Raw genomic sequence first — 19,462 nt, forward strand, 5'->3', positions numbered from 1 at the left:
TGATGTGCAGATGAATAATGTAACGCAATAAAAGCTGCCTGCACTGAATGCATGCCCCAGCATCTGAGTCCTAACCGGTACTGAACACCAGTAAAGTGAAAAGGCTTTGATGAGGGGAACCTGGGTGTTAATGCCTGTTTATTTATTCAGAATAGAGCTCCCTCAAAATGCTTATTAGGCAATTATTTACTCTGCTGTGGTATAGTTTGCAGCTGGTCCCACCTCCATCCCAATAACATCACTAACATCACATTACGTTACTTTACATGCATTTAGCAGACACTCTTATCCAGAGCAACTTTTTTTCAGAAAAAAAAAGTTCAGAAAAAGCAAATCTAAAACAGAACTTAAATAAACTGCAATGATAATTTTCGAAACAATAATACCAGTATGAGCGGGGTCGCAGAAACACTTTTTAAACATATCCGGTTCAAGGCATTAGACACCTTTGCCTCCACCGAGAAGAAACGTTTTTGAAAAACGGAGCTAAAGAAGACGATTTTAAAATGCCTGTTTAAAATGCATGTGATTTTTAAAAAAAAAAAATCAACTACAGCGGTGACAAACAGTTTTACAAATTCCGAACGGGCGGGGGTAAATGTGTACTTAAAATGTCCAATATTCCCATGTGCAAATTACCCTGAATTTTGGTCCAGCCTGTTGTGCAGTGCCCTCTTTTTCTATAAAGTATGTATGGACTGTATCCGAGGAGCATTACCACTCCAAAATTTACAGCTGATGGCAAAAAGCAGAACCCGTGTCCCCCACACCCCCACCCCCCCTCTTCTTCGTCGTCACATTCACTGACATCGACTTCGCCGCATCGTTGTTGGATTTATAGTTTTAGTTGGTGAGCAACTGGAACAAGGGCATCCTATCAAAAAAGGAACGAACTACATCAGCAACAACAACAAAAAAAACAATACAAAAACTATGACCGGACAACGCGTGTCTACGATTCCAAGCGATCGGGAATGGTGCTCGTATATTTTCAAGAAGAAAGCGTGCTTGGATGGATAGGGAAAAAAAAGTGAAATGTGAGGAGGAAAATAAGGCAAAAAAAAAGACGGCTGAGCCACAGAGCAGGACAAAGGAGCGTGGAACGGGAGAGAGCATCGCTGCCGGGAGAAACGGCTATGGCCTAAATCTGTAAAACGTCAGGAGTCTGTCATTCTGTTCAGGACCGTTTATTTCATTACCCGAAGGCACGAGTGACAGGGGGTGTTTTCTGTAAAGGTACTGCCACAATGGAACCTTTATAGTTTCTTTCAAACTTTATCCTTCATTTTGCATTTTTTTCTTTTTTACAACAAGCATGTTTTTTGGTATTGGGAATGTTTCCTCTCTTTAACTGTGTTTTTTCCATAGTGGTGCCTGAAATCATGGATTTATAACCCGATATTATAATAAATACAGACTTTTATACACACGCTAAAATGTTAACTCTTTGAATGATGGCGATGACCGCAGAATCGGACGGCAGCAGCGGTCTATGGAGCACAAGATATGAAAATTGCTCCAGGGCTGCCGATCGCAATGGTAACGTGAAAACATGTTTCCCCCCTTTGTCTCCGGACCCAGCGTGCGGACCGTGGGTGAGACAGATGCTCGCTAAAATACGCAGCTCTGGGACACTCTCGTCTGCGGTGTGCGTGGGGTCGCTTTCGGTCTTTCTCGCTCTGGTGGTTAAATTTGTGGACTGGGGATTTGAGCACAGCAGCAGCAGCAGCAGCAATAACAGACAGTCCGGGTCTCCTGTCTATTTCGCGTCGAGCTGCGCGGGGGAGCTATTGTTAACTTGGTGGCATTTGGTTTCTACTACCCTCGCCTTCCTTTGTGCCTTCTTCTGGCTCGGCTTGTATTTGATCCGGTGCGGTGTCCTGGTCCAAGCTGCGCTTTTTCTTCTGACCGTGTGCCATCTGAGCGAAGCAGCGGCGCAGTCGCTGCTGCACGGGGCGGAGGAGCAGCTTCTCTCCTTCACGGCGACTGCGGTGGTGCTCGCCTGCCTGGCAAGCGGGGCACTGATGGTGCTGAAGCTCGAGCACGGGATCGCTATCGTCGTCTTCATCAGCGTCGTCAGGACCGTTTCGCTCATTTCGCTGAACAAAGTGCAAGCCGGCTGGCGACCTTACTTAGCGTACGTGGTCGGAGTGCTCGGCGTCCTGCTGGCGAGGTATGCTGACAAGTTACTGCCGAACCAAGCCGTACACGGGGAGGGCTGCGCCTCCGTGACCGGGACGAAGGAAGATATCCCGGTGTTTAAAAGGCGAAGGAGATCCAGCTCAGTAATATCTTCAGACATGGCACACAGTCATTCTGGCGGCAAATCCCATCGGCGCACCTCGCTGCCGTGCATTCAAAGGGACCAGGTGAGTTTCTGTGCTGTCCCATTTGCGATTATCATGTCTGACTTCGGTTAGTCGTGACATTTTTTGCATTTCCATGGGTTGTGAATTTACGGATGTACATATTGCTCGGCCTCTGCATCAACGTACAGATCTGCGTGCAGAGGATTTAAAAACCCAGTCGCCTTCCGTTATTATTGTTTGTAACACTACTGGTTTACTACTCTCTGTCAGGAATAGGCTGAATTGGTAAACACCAGATCCGCTAAGGCTGTAGCGTTGGGCGCGGGATGTTTATGTGGAGGTTATTTAAACAATATGAAATGTATTCATCCACAATCCTATAGTCCTTGCTGTGTCACCGCAGTTTCGACATTATCTCGTCGCTGATTTAAAGATTTTAAACATGCACTTTATTAAATTTTGCTGCTTGGTTAATTATTTTGCGCAGCTAGCCTGTTTGTGAATTACGTGTCCCAATAAGAACATTTCTCCCTTGACACTCACGCTCTTTAGTAAAGAGCCTATTGTTATATTTAGCAATAAAACTTAAGAATACAAGGGTGTACAAAACAAAAAAACAAAAACAATGTATGCGATGAGTCCGCTAATGCTTCATGACAGGGTACCCCAGCCTTTGGTTCTGACGTATTTTCCTGCCGCCTGTGAACGGTACCCCCTCCACGTACAGTAGTAAACGTAAGCAGCGGTGGGCGTCTATACACCTCCAGTTTCAGACTGTGGGTTCAGGGTGTCACTTAAAGTTATGGCATCTGACTGTTTCGACGATTTCCTTATCGCCTCACACAACAAAGGGCAACTATTCATCCTGTTTTAGATTGATATAACAGGCCTATAACGCATTGCATCTGGCGCTGAATGGTATAACACTTTGTATTGCTTTGTTTTTTTATGTATATGTTTACTTTATTAATTCGCCTCATTCCAGTGGAAAGCATAATGGTGAGATTTTAAACAAGTTGTGTTTAAAGTCGTGTAATAATTGCCTTTCCCTGCAATACATCTATTCATGAACATATATTGCACCTTGCTTATTATTTTAAAGCGTTTTGGAAGCCCACTGGCACTCGGCTTGTGATCAGTAGTCCACTAGACCCAATACATTCTGAAAGCAATAGAAACAAATACATTTCAAACGTTCTGAACTGTAGCATATAACGGTCTGTTTCTTCAAATTATGGTTTGCGTGCGTTATTTGACTGGTATATTTTTATTTTAAGTAAGTCTTGCGGCGCACAGGCGCACATTCACACGTTCTAGTATCAACCCTTGAAACCAGAACTGTATGAATTTTCGCAGTAAAGGTGCGCTGTACCGTATTCGTGCCTTTTAAACTTCGTGCTTTCATGGCAATTTAAAACTATGAGAGGCTTGTGTTTTAGATTCGTCTTTCGCATTTTACCTCGCTGACACTTGTTATAGGATCCAAGCATTTGCTTTCAGTATCATGGTAATTTTTATATAGCTACATTTCTTAGAATTGATGGACTTGGCAGCTGTTTCCAAGAATTGGCAATCACTCATGCGTATACTGCTGCTCTGGATCTTATCCGTTCAACGCGGAAACAGGCCCTTATTCAATTAGTGGGCAAACTGATTTTAGTCACTAAGTTATTGCTATTAAAGTCCATCCATACGGATTTACGTCTCCCTCGTGTGAAATCAGTGGCCACAGTGGCCGTTCAAACAGAAAACAGATTGTCTGGATGTTCAAAGGACTCATTGTGATTCTTGTGCGTAGAAAGGTCGCGATACGAGTGTAGGAGGGTCCCTTTTTGTGGCTGGGTCCTTTTGAAGCGCGCGGTCCTTTCGCTGTCCGATCGTATGGAGCAAAAAAGTTGAGCTAAATTATGATAACCATGTTAGATGTCTAATTTCTGAAAATGCATCGTACAACAACACCAGGTTGTGTAACTAAACGCACCTCAATTATAAAATTTGTTCTGGGCTTCGTCGTGATCTGTCATGCGTCTGTAATGCTACTTTTTAGAGTCGTTTTCTGTAAAACCAGAATTTCACTGTTTATAAACCCAGTGACTGACAATGGTAAGCTACAGATTCTCTGACATAAATGAACTAAAGCTTATTTAAGAGAAAAAACCAGGCCACACTGTTGTAAGGATACGAAGTGAACCAATACGGCTGAGATCATTGGCCATCTGGTTCAGCTGTCAACTGCAGCTGCCTAACATTCTCCAGAAGAGGCGCCCTCTACTGGCAGATATGCAAAGTTGCCAGCTCTGGGGGAAACCATTCATAAACTTGTAAATGTAACTGTCGGTTTATGAAGGCAGTTAGTCTGCATTTCCTTAAATGGACGGGTCACAGATTTCCACAGACGACCCTTTTATTTGTAGAAATGAAGTGTGTGAATGCTGAAATGTCACAGTATACACATAGACAGCAGGCTGGTCTATGTGGCATTCATGCTCAGATATGGACTTGTTTTAAGGAGTGTTTCAAAATAAGACTCCTCTCAGGGAGTCTTTTGTTTAGTTGTTGAGTTGTACTAGAGGGCGTTATGATTTTTCATTTGTGTTACAGTGTGGGAATCACTTTACAGACATTACTTGATGTCAACAATGTGCTGTGTGTGGTAGTATGCTATGGAGAGGAGCATGTGTTCTAGAATGTTATGGAGAGAGAAGCAAGCATTCTAGAATATTATGGAAAGGGATGAGGGTTGCAGAATGTGATGGAGATGGGTGTAAAATTCCAGAATGTTATGGAGAGGAGTGAGAATTCTAGATTGACAGGGATACTGGTGCTTTAGTAATAATTTTAGTTATTTGGTAGATTCTTTCATACAGAGCAACTTATGAGGCAATCATGAGATGATAGGCTAAATGCATAGCACAGATGGAACATGAATATAAAGAACAGGTTAAAAATACACTTGCATTTTGTCACATAGCTAACGCTCTTATCCACAGCAACATACAGAATGAGTACATTTAACATTACATTTACTTTGTTGATATCAAGTAGACACTACTGTCCAGAGCAACTCTAGAAGTTGAGCGCAAAAGTCATCCAGTGAAGTGACACAAAACATTACACAAACAAGGAAACCAGCACCCACATGCAAACAAGAGCCAATGTCATACAAACAAGACTGAGACCAAAAATGTGCATCTGGCCCAACACACAAGTACAACAATATACCTGATCCAAGGCGTACCGTTTCAATACAGTACCAACACAGACTCAGGGCCTCCCTGATTTAATGTTAGTGCAATGTTATGACAATGTAACAAATAGAGAAATAATATAAGAGCTCTGTCTGGTAAAAACGGAAACACTTGCATTCCATACGCAAACAGAAATGAGTGATGTCATTCCCCTGTTCTACATGACAGCTTACACAGTTGCCTTCCCATGTTACTGGTATGTTAAGTGGAAAATATAAGTAGGTAGGGTAAAGTCAGGTGAATATTCCCAAACCAGCTTTTCTCTGGGATAAAGCATGCTACATACGATTCCTCAAAACTGGCGGTCTGTGTAAGAAGAGAGTTTAATTTGAAAGTAGACCCACACACAGTGGTTGTTTGAGCCTCATAACCATGAGCATTTTTTTCATCCACCTCCTCAGACAGTCCTTGTGCAGGCCTGGAGGCAGTACTGTCCCTTTGAGAAGTCCGGATTTAATCACAGTGCAGTTTCCTATTAGCCCCTCTGCTCTGGCCAGCAGTGTCCGGGAGCCCTCTTAAGTAGCCACGTTTCACAACAAAAGGGGGTCCTCTAGAAATGAGTGCGTTAAAGAAAGTCATCATTAGTTCATCAAACAGAGGCCATTTGGCTTCACTGGCCCGGGAGCTCGGTGATACAATGGGAAATGACAGCCTAATCTTATTGTGTTCCAGTCAGGGTGATTGAACTCATTTTTTCTGGATCCATATTCATAGCTTGGAAGGATATCTGTAAGAAGAGACCGGGCTTCATTTTGCACTGTTCCAAATGTCAGCACTGTTATGCTTTAGTCTTCATATTGCTCCAAGTTTTCCCCTGAAACACTGAAAAAAAAATGGACAGGTCATGTGAAGGGCTTTCCCTCTTCAAAAAGCTGATCTTTGCATTTTTGTTTTCTTTGTTTTAATGAAAACGCAGAACTGAGCACAGTAAATATTTTTAAACATATTATTAAAGCAAAGTATTAGTAAATATTACAATAATCTTTATTAATAAATGTAAATTAACAGCAAACTGTTCAGAGTAACCCTTCTACTCTATTTTGTTAGAAAAGGTAATTAAAGATTAATTTTACATGCATAAGGGAAGTACAGGTGAAGGAAGGTGATTGGTACAGGAAGGTTTCAATCACAAGGGCAGGGTTATATGTGGGTGAAGTCAGCAGCTGGCAGATGGAGTTTTTGATATGACAGGAGCGTAGATTGAGTGATTGACAGCTGACTACACACTGTCACCATGAACACCAACACAAATATTATCCCAGCCTGCAGAGCAAATTCTTTCTTAGCAATAACGGACTTTACAACCATTTAAAATTTAAACGGCTTCCTGTCAGATGAGATCCAAATAAAACCCCTGGCATAGCTTTGAAAATATTTTGAATTGAATGACTGGTAGCTGTTGTTGTTTTAACCACTGTGCGCAGGGAATCTTTTGACCTGAGTGTGCACGGTGTTGCTGTTAGCAAGGGGTCTGCTCCACACACACCGGCTGCTGGAGAGCGAGCAGGAGACTTCGTGTGGGATGTGATTTTTGGGACGAGCCCACGTTGTGGTTTTGGGGTGGATTCAGCGCAAACCTTGCGCCGTCTGGAATGGAAACAGCTGTCAGCGCTGAATCGGTCATTAGCGACTGGCGCGCGCACATCAGGGTTTTAATTACGCTCAGACGCAGGTTTGCAGCTTTCGCAAAAGTAGGTCATTCAAGGTTTTAGCCGAGCGGGCCAAGGAAAAGGAGGGCAGAACACGAGCCTCTTCGTAAACGCGTGTCCGTGCAGAGTGCAGCGCTAAAACATGTCTTTTGTCCCCTGCATGCTTACAGGACGGCCCCCATGCCAGGCCTGGCGCATTGCACCCCCAGACAGACTTCAGTGCACCCCCAGTTGTCTCCTTATATCCCAGTGTCTACATAGTATTTATGACTTTGGATTGCAGTTGCACCCCTCTGTATTCTCTCCTGGCGCCGAGCCTGCCCCATGCTTAACAGACTTTGTTTCAGATTGTCTCTACAGATGTTGGGGGGCATCTCAGACCCTCTATGAGAGAATCCTCCACAGCACTGAAGGTGCTGCTCCAGCTCTGTGGTTATTGTTCCGGAAACTGGGGTCCCCAACCCAGAGCTTGGGAATCCCCAATAATGCAGGATCGTTAAGCATCTCTACACTGCCATTGCTTTGAGGAGAGGAGTCAGACCTCAGATCTGCCCTCACATCTCATGCAGGTGAATAAATGTCCTCCTGCTCCATCGGCTGGCTGACTGCACTCGGGTTGCAGATCAAGGAGAAGCATTTATTTAGTTAATTAATAGCTCTGATGTAACAAAACTGTGGAGCTACAGATCCCACTGTAGCTGTGCTTCCTTGGTCTGTGGTTAGTATAGAAGGAAGTGCGCGAACGCACACGCACACACACGCACACACACACACACACATGCACACAAATATAAGCAAGCGTGAATGCACACACATACTCACATAACACATATGCAAGCAAGTATGCACACGCACATACAAAGTGTGTGAAGGTACAAACGTATTGTGCAAGAAATATGACATGCATGTGAATCAAGCCGGAATGACCAACCGCAAGATGTTTCACGTGCTAGCTTGGGGTTACACTGTGCATGGGAAGGGATTGCACAACAGCAATATATGTGGTATGTCTGTAAATCTGACACCTCTTGTTTTTGGCTCAATTTCACTTTGGCTTCTGGCCTTTCCGATAGTGTCCCAACATTTCTGCTTTTGGAGGTGAACAGTGTGTGCTGGGGAGTTATTATGGGAGTTAAAAGACCTCATTCTCTCACTGACGTAAATGGGTCTCCAGAGGGCGTCCTGTGAGCATGTGTGCCATGGTTTTCGCAATGTTTTAAGAACGCTTTCTCAACCTCTCAGATGGAGAGATAATAGCTGGGGGGGGGGGGGGGGTCACTTAATCTGTCTCGGTTGACTGGAGCTCTCTCAAAGCAACCCTTCTCCATAGAAACTCAGTCATTTCCCACAGAGGAGCAGTTCAGTAAGCTGAATATGGAGCCTCTGTAAAAGAGGACGCATGTTCCTTTGCATTTGCATTTAGAGCGGCTTTAAGTCTATGTTGGAAACCAGTTTGCTTTAAAACTGGTGATCCAGTGTGCTGTGTGTTGTGGTTTTTTGTTTTCAGAGTCGGGTTATGTTGTGTTCACACCAGGGGTCTGTGTTTACGGTGTCCACTGCCCTTGCATTGTTAAGTCTGAAGGATTTGCTCTTGGTGCTTTTAACCAGGGGCTTTTGTGATACCCACACAGTGGTACAGCTGGTAGTGTTTTGGAATCTTGCTGTGTGCTTTTGGATGTGTAATTCCATTTAAACGCACCCGAGCTCAGCGTGTTGTTCGGCTGATTGCATAACGCTGCCCAGCGTGTTCTATCTGATTAACTGCACACGATGTCAATCTGGTGCATCAGCGCATGTCCGGTGTCACCTCAGGATTGTCTTTACCATGCTGAGTGGCCTCTTGAATATATGCAGAATTCTACGATCGACTCCTGATAATTGCCTGTGCTCAGGAGTGGTGTGATGTTGTACAACTGGTGTATGCATATAACAGGAGTGAGCAGTCATTGGGATTGAAGTGGGACAAAATGCATACTATACTGTAGCAGAGTAAGGACTTGTCTGATAAGTAGTTTCAGGTATATTAATGTATTTCTGCCCTGAATAAATTCACAGCCGTAGACACCCAAGTTACCCACATCAAAGCCTTTTCTTTTTCTACTGGTATACAGTGCCATTAGGACTCTGCAGTCAGTTCATTCCTTCTGTGAAAGCAGCCTTTATTGCATTACATTTTTTTCTGGGCAGCTTGCTGTATGTTTCTGACATTGTACATGGAGTTGTACAGTGTTACTGTATAATGTGCAATACAGCGATGATGTCAGAGTGTCTCTATGGGACGTGTGTCTGCTTCCAATTCCTCACACATTGTTGCCAACTTGGCAAATAAAATGCCTGATTTAGAGACCTTTACTTCATGCGGTCTGTGTGAGAAACGGTTTGTGTGTGTGTGTGTGTGTTTGCGTGCTTGTGTGTGTGTGTGTGTGTAGGTGTGTATGTGTGTGTTTGAGAGAGTGTGTGTGTATGTGTGTGTGTGTGTGTGTGCGTGTTTGAGAGAGTGTGTGTGTGTGTGTGTGTGTGTGTGTGTGTGTGTGTGTGTGTGCGTGTTTGAGAGAGTGTGTGTGCGCGCGCACACCATAAGCCCTCAGTAGCTGCAGCTAATGCTGTGGCCGCAGTAAAGAGTTACAGACTGTGTAAAATATGTAAACACTGGCTGAGGGCATCTAATGGAATCTAAACAAAGGCAGATTCTGTGCTGAGCGGCCGCTGCTTCAGAGCAGTGAGTCAGAGCGGGGGGGGTTGGAGTGCTGTGCCGTCATGGGCTGCGTGCATCAGCGCAGCCCCGCTGCAGGCAGCTGCATGCAGGAGGCACCCGTGCTGCAAGCAGCACTGCGGAGGCTGCGTCAGCACACCACGCCGGGCCCAGATATCAGATTTCATTAGCTTAGCGGCTGCCCTTATCCAGATCCATTTTCATAGCTCGCGTCTTATCCATTTGTACAGCTGGATATTTACTGAGACAGTTTGGGTTAAGTGCCTCGCCCGAGGGTACAGCGGCGGTGCCCCACCTGGGAACTGGACTGGAAACCTTTGGGTTGCAAGCGCATCTCCTTACCAGTGTACCATATATCATCTTTTCAAGGTTTCCAGTTACATCGTAGTAATAAGGAGCTGAGTTCGTTATTAAAGGCTTGCAAGTATGAGTACTAGGTGATACATCCATCTCAGAAGATTTAGATCAAAAATTTTCATATAGGGCATTGTTGCTGTGTCATTGAGCAAGGTACTTACTCGAAATGTTTACATGTTTTTCCAGCTTTTTAAATTATTAACATAATAGCATAAAAATATGTCACCTGAAAAATAAGGGTGTCTCGCACGCAAGTAATTACTAAATAATAAAACAAAATAGGTCCATGTGTCCATAGACCCAAAACATTTAAGATGTCTCCATTCTCCTCATCTGTGATGAAGGCATCTGGTCCAATGCACTGCAGTGACTGTGCTCAGCTCCCAGCCATTTCCGCCCCAGTGCCCCCACCTGATGTTGCTTGGAGACGGATGGCTAACAGGTTCTGTGTCACCTGTCTCCTCTACCGTGTAAAGGGCAGTAGTGTGTAAGGGGCAGCAGTGTGGCGAAACGGTAAAGAGCAGGGCTTGTAACTGAAAGTTTACTGGTTCAATTCCCTGCTGGGGCACTGCTGCTGTACCCTTTTGCAAGGTACTCGACCCACAACGGCCTCGAAACATTTCAGAATCGTAAGCTATATAACCGTCAGCTCATACATGTAATCAATCACGGGGCAAGGAACCACTAGGACGGCCGCTGTTAGGCGCCCACTCCTCCGTCATGGAGCCACATAACCTGCGCTAAAGAAGCCAGAAAACACATGTGGAGCACTTGTCCCTTGTCTCCAGACACGGCTTCCTCTCCGCGTCGAGTGGGAAGTGGTTATTATGGGTTATTTGGCTGGTAATTATGTGTGCAGAGGGTGTTTAGACCCCGGCCGGCGTTGGGTAAGCGCACGGGCTGACCTTTTTCGAGCACACATTGTTCCAAAGCGAGGGATTACATCACTGAGGATGGAGGATTAGTCTGTTTATTTTCTGTGTCTGCTCTTGTTTGCCGGTATCTTGCTTTCTCTTGTTTTTTTTTTTTTTCATTTTGGTTTATGCTTTGCAGAGGTAAATAAATGATGATGATTAAGGGCATTATGTTGCCCCGGTGCGTCTCCTTCTCGACCGCACATTGGGTCTGTCCAGTTTACGTCCCTTTGGAACACATGCAAGAGGGACAGACAAACACTATTGTTGTTTTTCCTTTTTGTAGTGTATGTTTGAGTTCAAGGTGTTTAGTGTAGGTTTGAACCTATATTAAAAAAGGCCTTTAACCTCTTACTTGAAAAAGGCCTCAAGAATTCCATGACACACAATGTTCAAGTGTTGAAGGGTGAAGACATGCAGAAGAAACACTGAATTTTATAGATTTTTGGAGCTAGAAGGAAATCTAACTGCGTCAGTCCATTGCCAGCGTATGCTTTGTTGCTCCTAGGAGAGCTGAGATCAAAGAAGGAGATACCAAGGTAACCCTATGCAGAATTACAAAAAGTGAACCGTTGCAAGAAAAAAAAAGAAATTAAATAACGTAAAGCTGGTTTGTTCTGGCTGTGAGGAATGTCATTTTGTGGCCTTTGTGTCAGCGTGATTTTGAAAGCTGCCCCAGGCCAGCTGAACTGACTTGAAGTTAGAGAAGGCAGCTCCTGGCCCTCTTATATCACGAGGCTGCACAGAACTTGCATAGTCTGATTCATTCAAAAAGAGCTTTGATTTTTGTGCACCAGTAAGCTTGAGCTATGATTGCTGTTTTGGGGAATATGATTATAGCGCAATGCACTATGGGATAGTGTTGGGACAGAAGGAGGTCACAGGTTAGGATGCTGCCTGTTTCAGTCGGTTGGAATATTAAAATTCAGCCCATCTGAACGTTGAGCTTTATCATGCACAGCCTGCTTCTGCTTACTAAAATGGAGTTGGATTCGCCTGGGATCAAACCAGAGGGTAAAATGCTCCTAGCATGATTCTGTGAGTGAATAAAACCCATGGAAAGTGTTTGGTTGGACATACCAAGCATTTCTAAAGGAAATGGTCTTGCAATGGTCAGTGAGGTTATGCTTGTGCCAAGATGTACATCAGACCAAGCGCTTTCCCTGGGGTTCACTCCCACGTGTCTCTGGAGCTCTTCCAGAGGGCTGAATCAGGAGTGTAGTGATCTGAGTAGATGTAAGTGCTACATGGGGACCGTGAGGTGGGCTGACGGGGCGTGGGCTTTAGTTCTGGGGGCTCTTTAATGGCGCAGCGTGATCTCAGCGCTCGGAGTGGAAAAACTGTGAGATGTGAGGGAACCCCGTCCTCATTCGCCCCGTTACGTAAGCCGGGTCTAAAATCGACCGGAGTGAACCGCAGTCCGCTGGGTTCGCCCTCCCTTCCCCACACCCACCGGGAGCGATCTGCACGGTCCACGCTCCAATGCGCCCCGGCCTTTATATAAGGATGTTTCTGGCTGTCAGCAGCACAGAGCCTCACAGACTCAGCCTCGTGCAAAAGCTCTCATCACGCTATAGAGCAATACTGTGGTGATGGGCCTGGGCTTCTCACCAGGAGGTTGCAGGTCTGAGTCCCAGCTGCCCCAGTGCAATCAGCAGGGCACTAAACCTAAGGTTATCCATCAATAACTATGGGATATAAAAGAGAGCCTTATTTTTAATTTTTTTTTTAAAAAATGATCTTGAATAATCTACAATATTGCACTGTAGATGAAACTTTTATTTGCTGTGACTGTTTGTACTCCTTGCTATGGTATCAGACCCACCCCTGAGCTTTTGAAGTTCCTCTGCTGTTATGCAGAGCGAGGAGAAGAAGGGCTCCTTGCTGTTCGAGGCCGAGCGCATAAATAATGGATCGGAATGCGCGGCTCCCTGCAGACGATCGCATTGAATTAGCGGGAGGAGGATGCGAGCGCAGGGGGCCCAGACTCTGTGGCGATGCCTGTTGGTCGGCCGCGGGCTCGGCGCATGCGTGATGACACGGGCGGCGCACTTGTTTGACAGGCGATACGGCGCCGGCTGTAAATATTTAGCTGATAAAACAGTCCGTCTCTAAAACACAGCCGCGCTGCTGTCAGCACACGCGAGCGCAGGTTGCCGAAACAAAGCGATGTCTTGTCAGGGCTTATTTATACCAACGGCCCTGGCAGCGTGATTTTGGAGCCTGTTTCTCATAAACAGTGAGATACGTAACCTGACGAAACGCCGGCACTGTTCCGAGCCCACAGGTTTGAACGCTCCATCTGGTCAGATAACCCACCTGAAAATAGCATTTGCAGTGGATTTGAAAACGATTTATCTGTAGTTATTATTGTAGTGCTCAGGTCTCATTGGAAATGATTGTCGTCAGCAGAGCTTATTGCCCGGTACTTTGATTCCTTGATGATCCAATCAATAACAAAGCCCTTGTCAGGTACACCAGTGTTTACACTGGGATTGTATGAATACTTTCCATCTGCTCTGAGAAAAATATTCATGTTACCAGAGTCTTTCACTTCATTCTGTTTTCTTTGCCATTCCTTGCTTGTTGGAAGGGTGTTTCCTGAAAATAAATGTTTTGCTTGACATAAAGAGAGGCATGTTAACTGGTTATTTCTTGTATTGCTTTTAATAAACTCTGTCTCTGAATAGTGCGGGGCTGACTTGCATGCTTTTTAAAGGATTGAAATATGACCTTCAGCAAGGATTTTGAAAGTCTGCTGGGTGAAGGCCCACTGTCTAATGAATGTCCAAGTCTGAAAAGGACAGATAATGGAATCCCGAGTAGCTCAGCTGAGAAGGTGCTTGTCTTGAATGCAGACTGAGCCCTGTGGCCTGAGTTTGAAACGGGCTCTCGGGGGCCCACTGCAGCAGAGCGGCTTGGCATCATTCCACCAGGGATGAGGTGGGTAGGTCAGCCAAGGTCTAAGGTTTCTTAGTTTCATTGCTCTCTGGGGCCCTGTGATTCAAGTTGCTTGGATGGCGTCAGTGGAGAGGCGCCTATCCTCCAGTTGGTGCCCACTTCACAGTGGTGCACCGTGTGACTTGTATGAAAAAAAGCTGTTGGTTGCATATCAGTATATTGGAAGATTGCATTTGTCTCTCTTCTGCACGAGTGCAGAGATTTTTTGGGTGAGATGAGCTCACTTCATGGTTCTGAAACCAGGTTGCATAAATGGGGGAAAAAGCAAAACCACAAAAGGAAAATTGGAGAGAGTGGTGTGAATGCACAACGGATACTGAACACAACTGCAGGAACACATGTGTTGTGGGCAGTGGGCCTGGGGAAGACAAAGGCAGGAGCACATGCACTAGTGGCTTAGATATGTGTTATAAAGAGGGGCCGCCGCCGCTCAAGCTTCCATTAACTCTCTTTCTTTTTAATCCTCTCATTCCTCCCCAACTCCTGTGTCTCTCTCTGACTGCCTTCCCCTCCCTGCTTCGTCTGTATTTAAGGTCAGCTGGCAGTGGTAAAAACAGGTTGTGAAATAAACGGCCCCTTTACTGTTTATCTGGGAGACAGTGGGTCGGTTCCAGGAATTTGACGTCTGTGCAGGCCATTAAGGAGAGAGCTGCTGCATATGGCTCTCAGATGGAGAGGCTGGTGTAAGAGCCGGGTTACAGCCCTGAGGGCCAGGAGACTGGGCGTGAGGGCCGGGTTACAGCCCTTAGGGCCAGGAGACTGGGCGTGAGAGCCGGGTTACAGCCCTTAGGGCCAGGAGACTGGGTGTGAGAGCCGGGTTAAAGCCCTTAGGGCCAGGAGACTGGACATGAGACTGGGTTAAAGCCTTTAGGGCCAGGAGACTGGGGGTGAGAGCTGGGTTACAGCCCTTAGGGCCAGGAGACTGGGCATGAGGGCTGGGTTAAAGCCTTTAGGGCCAGGAGACTGGGCATGAGAGCTGGGTTACACCCCTTAGGGCCAGGAGACTGGGCATGAGGGCTGGGTTAAAGCCTTTAGGGCCAGGAGACTGGTTGTGAGAGCTGGGTTACTGTCCTGAGGGACAGGAGACTGGGCATTGAGGAACAGAAGGCTAGCTGTAAATACTGCTCTTGGACACCACACCATCCATACAACTGATCTGGGGTCAGCTCATCACCAGAGCTGTTTGTGATCAGCAGCTTTGGTTGAATATTCTGTCTCTCTTTCTGCTTATCAAGCTGTTTTTTTTTGTCAGGATGTTGCCTGTTGCTAGTCTCAGTGGGTTGTGGTGTGGAAGGCAGTGTGGGGTGCAGGGGTAATGTGTAAGCAGAGAACGGAAACCTTTCTGAGGTCCTGAATCTGTGCTTCAAGTTTTAAACTCATGTTGTTGTTTGTGTGTCTTTTTCACTGCTGAATATTTGCCATTTGTGGTGTGTTCATCCCTTGTATGTGTCTCTCTTTATTTGCAGTGTTGCAGCTCAGAACAAAGCTGAAATCGATGTCAGGATTAGTATTTTTTCTCTCCTTTTTTATTACCCAGCCTTTTGCTGGCAGCGGCACAGAGCGCACTACGGATTGGATTTACCTATGGACATTTTAAGTAGCTTTTGGAACTCTTGCTGGAAATGTAAGCCGTCTCTGCTGTCTTATAAAACATTCCAGCGCTGTGTGAGAGTGCCCAGAATCCACACACTGCCAGGACTTTGGCTGCATTTACGTCAGCCTATTGTATGGATTGGACTACAATGTTTTTAATGTGCTTATTTCAATACAATACCATATGTGTTCTGATTGTGCGCACATATACAGTTCATGGCAGACTAATTTGGCATTAGTCATACAAATTAACAGCATACAAGGTCATCTCTGGTATTATTAACCTTTTAGGCCCGTATGCTTTTCAGTTTATTATCTGAATGGCATATCTGCACAAGCACTTGACAATTGTATGAGAAGATTGCAAACGGCATGTTTAGTACATAGCTGTAGTAGTTCCTTTTTCAACAGGTAAAGGCTCACATCAATATGGCAAATTCTGTGAAAACTTACTGAAGAGGCGGTCTGGAGTGAAGGACTCTCATTCTACAGTTTCTGGTTTTCACACATGATCTAGGGTACTGACCCGTCACTGCCTCTGTGACATGAGTGAGGTTTTCCCCCATTGAGAACTCAAACCCTGGCACTGAAGACTGGAGGCTATGTGGTATAAAATTAACAGGACATGCCCCTCACACAGTGAGGGAGTGTCATTAGCCACGGCCAGTGGACACATGGAAAGTCCATTAAATTCCCTGCGATTAGCTCCTGCTGTTAGCGGAGTCTCTTTGCTCTTTATAGACGAGAGAGTTGCGAGGAATTTTTTAAGTTCAGGAGAATGGCTCCACTATACATATATGGGCCAAAGCTTTTAATAGTATTAATGTGGTATTTTGAGGATGCTTGTATCTGTGGCAACTTTCAATACGTGAGATAACTACAGCACAACAGTAAACAAAATATAGAATAAGAAAATATTTGAATACATAACAGTGCGTAACAAAGTTTAAAATATACTCCTTTCATATTAATTATATATATCACAATGCATTAGAAAGACAAATGATGAATAAAATCCTTTTATTTTGTTGAAAAAGCTTCAGTAATTTACTGGGGTTTAGTCATTTGGTGAGCTACAGCAATTACAGAGGCTTCAGATGCAGACATCAGGGTGAGAATATGTCCATCATCAACTTTGTTTCTGAATGGGATCCTGAGGATGGAGCGATGGGGGTGGGAATAATTCAGCTGTCACTCATCACTGTCTGACCTCTCACGTGGAGAATTTGACATAAACCCATTCTCTGATTGGCTGCAAAATATCCAGGGTGCTACCTGCAGAGAGCAGTTTTAGAAAAAGCCCTTTGTAAGCTCCCAGCTGGTGTTAGCTGAACCTCCTCACGCTGTCCGGTACTGTGTTTAAACTAATCGGCCATTCTTTCACAATTCACCCCAGCTGTTTGGACCATGAAGCTCGAAACGTTGACGGTAAGGTAGTGTTCGCTCCTGGGACGGGATTGGTCAGTGGGGGTCATGTGATGACGCGATGCTCCGCGGTGCAGATGGGAAGGCGGTCTCCGCGAGACTGCCCTGCCAGCACCAGGAGAGCGTTGGGTTCACGGCACCCCTGGCGCAGAACACAGCACCTGTTGTCCAAACTTCCAACAGACAGACAGAAGGGAAGTTGTTTTTCCTGCTCGGGATACCGGAACGTCGGGCACGGCTTGCTGGCCCTCTGTGAATGGCTCCTTCTGTGTTTGGCTGAGGAGGGGGTAGTCTGGCTGCAGGGTGGAGCTGGAGCTCTCTCCGTAGGCCCCAGGATGCTACACACTCTGCTCACAGATGGCGCCCTCATCCTCTCTCGGTTTCACCATGATATTCCCATGGATCTGTTCAGCACGGCCCGATGACCCAAATAATATCGTTTTCTGCTTCCGGAGGGGAATGAAGACATCAGCACTGAACACATGGCCTTTATGGAAAGCACCTGTTTAGCAGATTCCGACTACATATTGCCATGGATGTTGCTGGATGCATTTTAGTCATAATACACCTTTAATTATTATTGTGTTATAAATCATATTTACAGTATGCCTTTTGCATATCGTGCAGATAGGTGAATAATATTGTAGAATTTAATTCTGAAAACAAAGATGATTCAGGTTAGTGTACAAGGAGTATCAGTGATGACACTGAGTGCCAGCAATCTAAGGTTTATTGGTCAGTTTTCTTGAATTAATCAGTGCTTTACATTGCTTTGTGAATGGAGCAGAATTTGCCCTGTGTAACTATGAGTATGGCACACGGAGGGAGAGGGCAAGGGGGAGAGAGAGGGAGAGGGAGCAAAAGTGGTGGGTGATGCAGGTGCAGCGAATGAAAGCCAGTCGGCCCGGTGAGTCACCCTCCTGCCTGGGGCACGTGCTGCCATGTGCGGAACACTCGGCCTGTGTTTTTACGTCAGTAACATGAGGCAGTAGCGCTCAGGAAAGTGGAGAGCGTGCCGGGCATCCTGATGTGTGTGTCATTAGCCCGGGCAGATCCGCTCCTGTGTCCCAGCACTGACGGACAGGGTACGGAGGGTACAGAAACCAGGTCAGTCTCCACAGCACTGAGAGAGAGAGTACAGGAGCCAGGTCAGTCTTCAAAGCACTGAGAGAGAGAGTACAGGAGCCAGGTCAGTCTCCACAGCACTGAGAGAGAGTACAGGAGCCAGGTCAGTCTCCAAAGCACTGAGAGAGAGTAGAGGAGCCAGGTCAATCCCCACAGCACTGAGAGAGAGAGTACAGGAGCCAGGTCAGTCTCCAAAGCACTGAGAGAGAGGGTAGAGGAGCCAGGTCAGTCTCCACAGCACTGAGAGAGAGAGTACAGGAGTCAGGTCAGTCTCCACAGCACTGAGAGAGAGAGTACAGGAGTCAGGTCAGAGTTTATAGTGCAAAGAGAGGGGGTACAGGGGTAAAGCAAGGCACCAATTTTCAACTTATTTATATAAACCGGATGGAATCCATAAACGCTATGAAGAAGGTTCTCTCCTTATGCCCATGGTCATTTTTTTCCTGTTCCAGGCATCCAGAGACAGTTTTAATCTTAATAGTACATGAGATCACCGGACTGTAAAATGGTATGTGTGTGCGTGTGTGCATATATGTGTGTGTACATGTGTGTGTAAGTGTGTGCATGTGCGAGTGCGTGTCTGTTTGCTTGTCATTCCTGGCTGTCAGTGACCCTACAGAACAAGCAAACAGAATGTGGCGGAGGGGATGTCTGATGAATGGAGCCTCTGTCCTTGAGGACAGAGCCCAGACAGGAAATCGTCTCCTCTCCCACAACCCCCTACTCTCTGAGCCAGCCAATCAGGCGTGGCGCTTTGCTATCGTTCCGTCTCCCACTACAGGTTACACACTGGGGAGGGGGTGATGGGAAGGTGGTGGAGCTCCCACTGTTTTCATGTACGTGTGGCAGGATTATGGAGGAGCTGGGTGTTGATTGGGGTTGAATTAGCTGTGGGAGTGTGAGGGAGCAAGGATTGGCTTGAGCAAGGATTGAGTTTTGTAATCCCTCTAAGGACAGCCCATCTGGAGGAGCTATTCCATTCCCACTGCAGTTGGTCAAACCTATACCTGAGAATGTGCCGGTTTTTCTTTGTGGTTAAATGGATGATAGATTATGCTAAGAGACAGACAGGTTGACAGGCGCACACACACCAGACACATTCATGTGTGTACATGCATGGAAGCACACACGGACACACGTGTGTGTCCAGTGAAAGCAGACCCTAATC

General features: G+C 45.8%; 1 protein-coding gene across 1 annotated transcript in view; it reads left to right on the top strand.

Annotated features, from left to right (window-relative positions):
• Positions 1 to 1,604: 1,604 nt before the first annotated feature.
• The window catches only part of LOC118771681 (cGMP-inhibited 3',5'-cyclic phosphodiesterase A-like), a 43,708-nt gene continuing 25,850 nt past the window's right edge, over positions 1,605 to 19,462 (top strand). The window contains exon 1 of the mRNA XM_036519689.1: positions 1,605 to 2,369. Within this exon, the coding sequence (XP_036375582.1) occupies positions 1,605 to 2,369 (765 nt within the window). The remainder of the gene's footprint in view (positions 2,370 to 19,462) is intronic.

This window comes from Megalops cyprinoides, chromosome 25 (genome assembly GCF_013368585.1).
Source record: "Megalops cyprinoides isolate fMegCyp1 chromosome 25, fMegCyp1.pri, whole genome shotgun sequence".
Taxonomy (NCBI): domain Eukaryota; kingdom Metazoa; phylum Chordata; class Actinopteri; order Elopiformes; family Megalopidae; genus Megalops; species Megalops cyprinoides.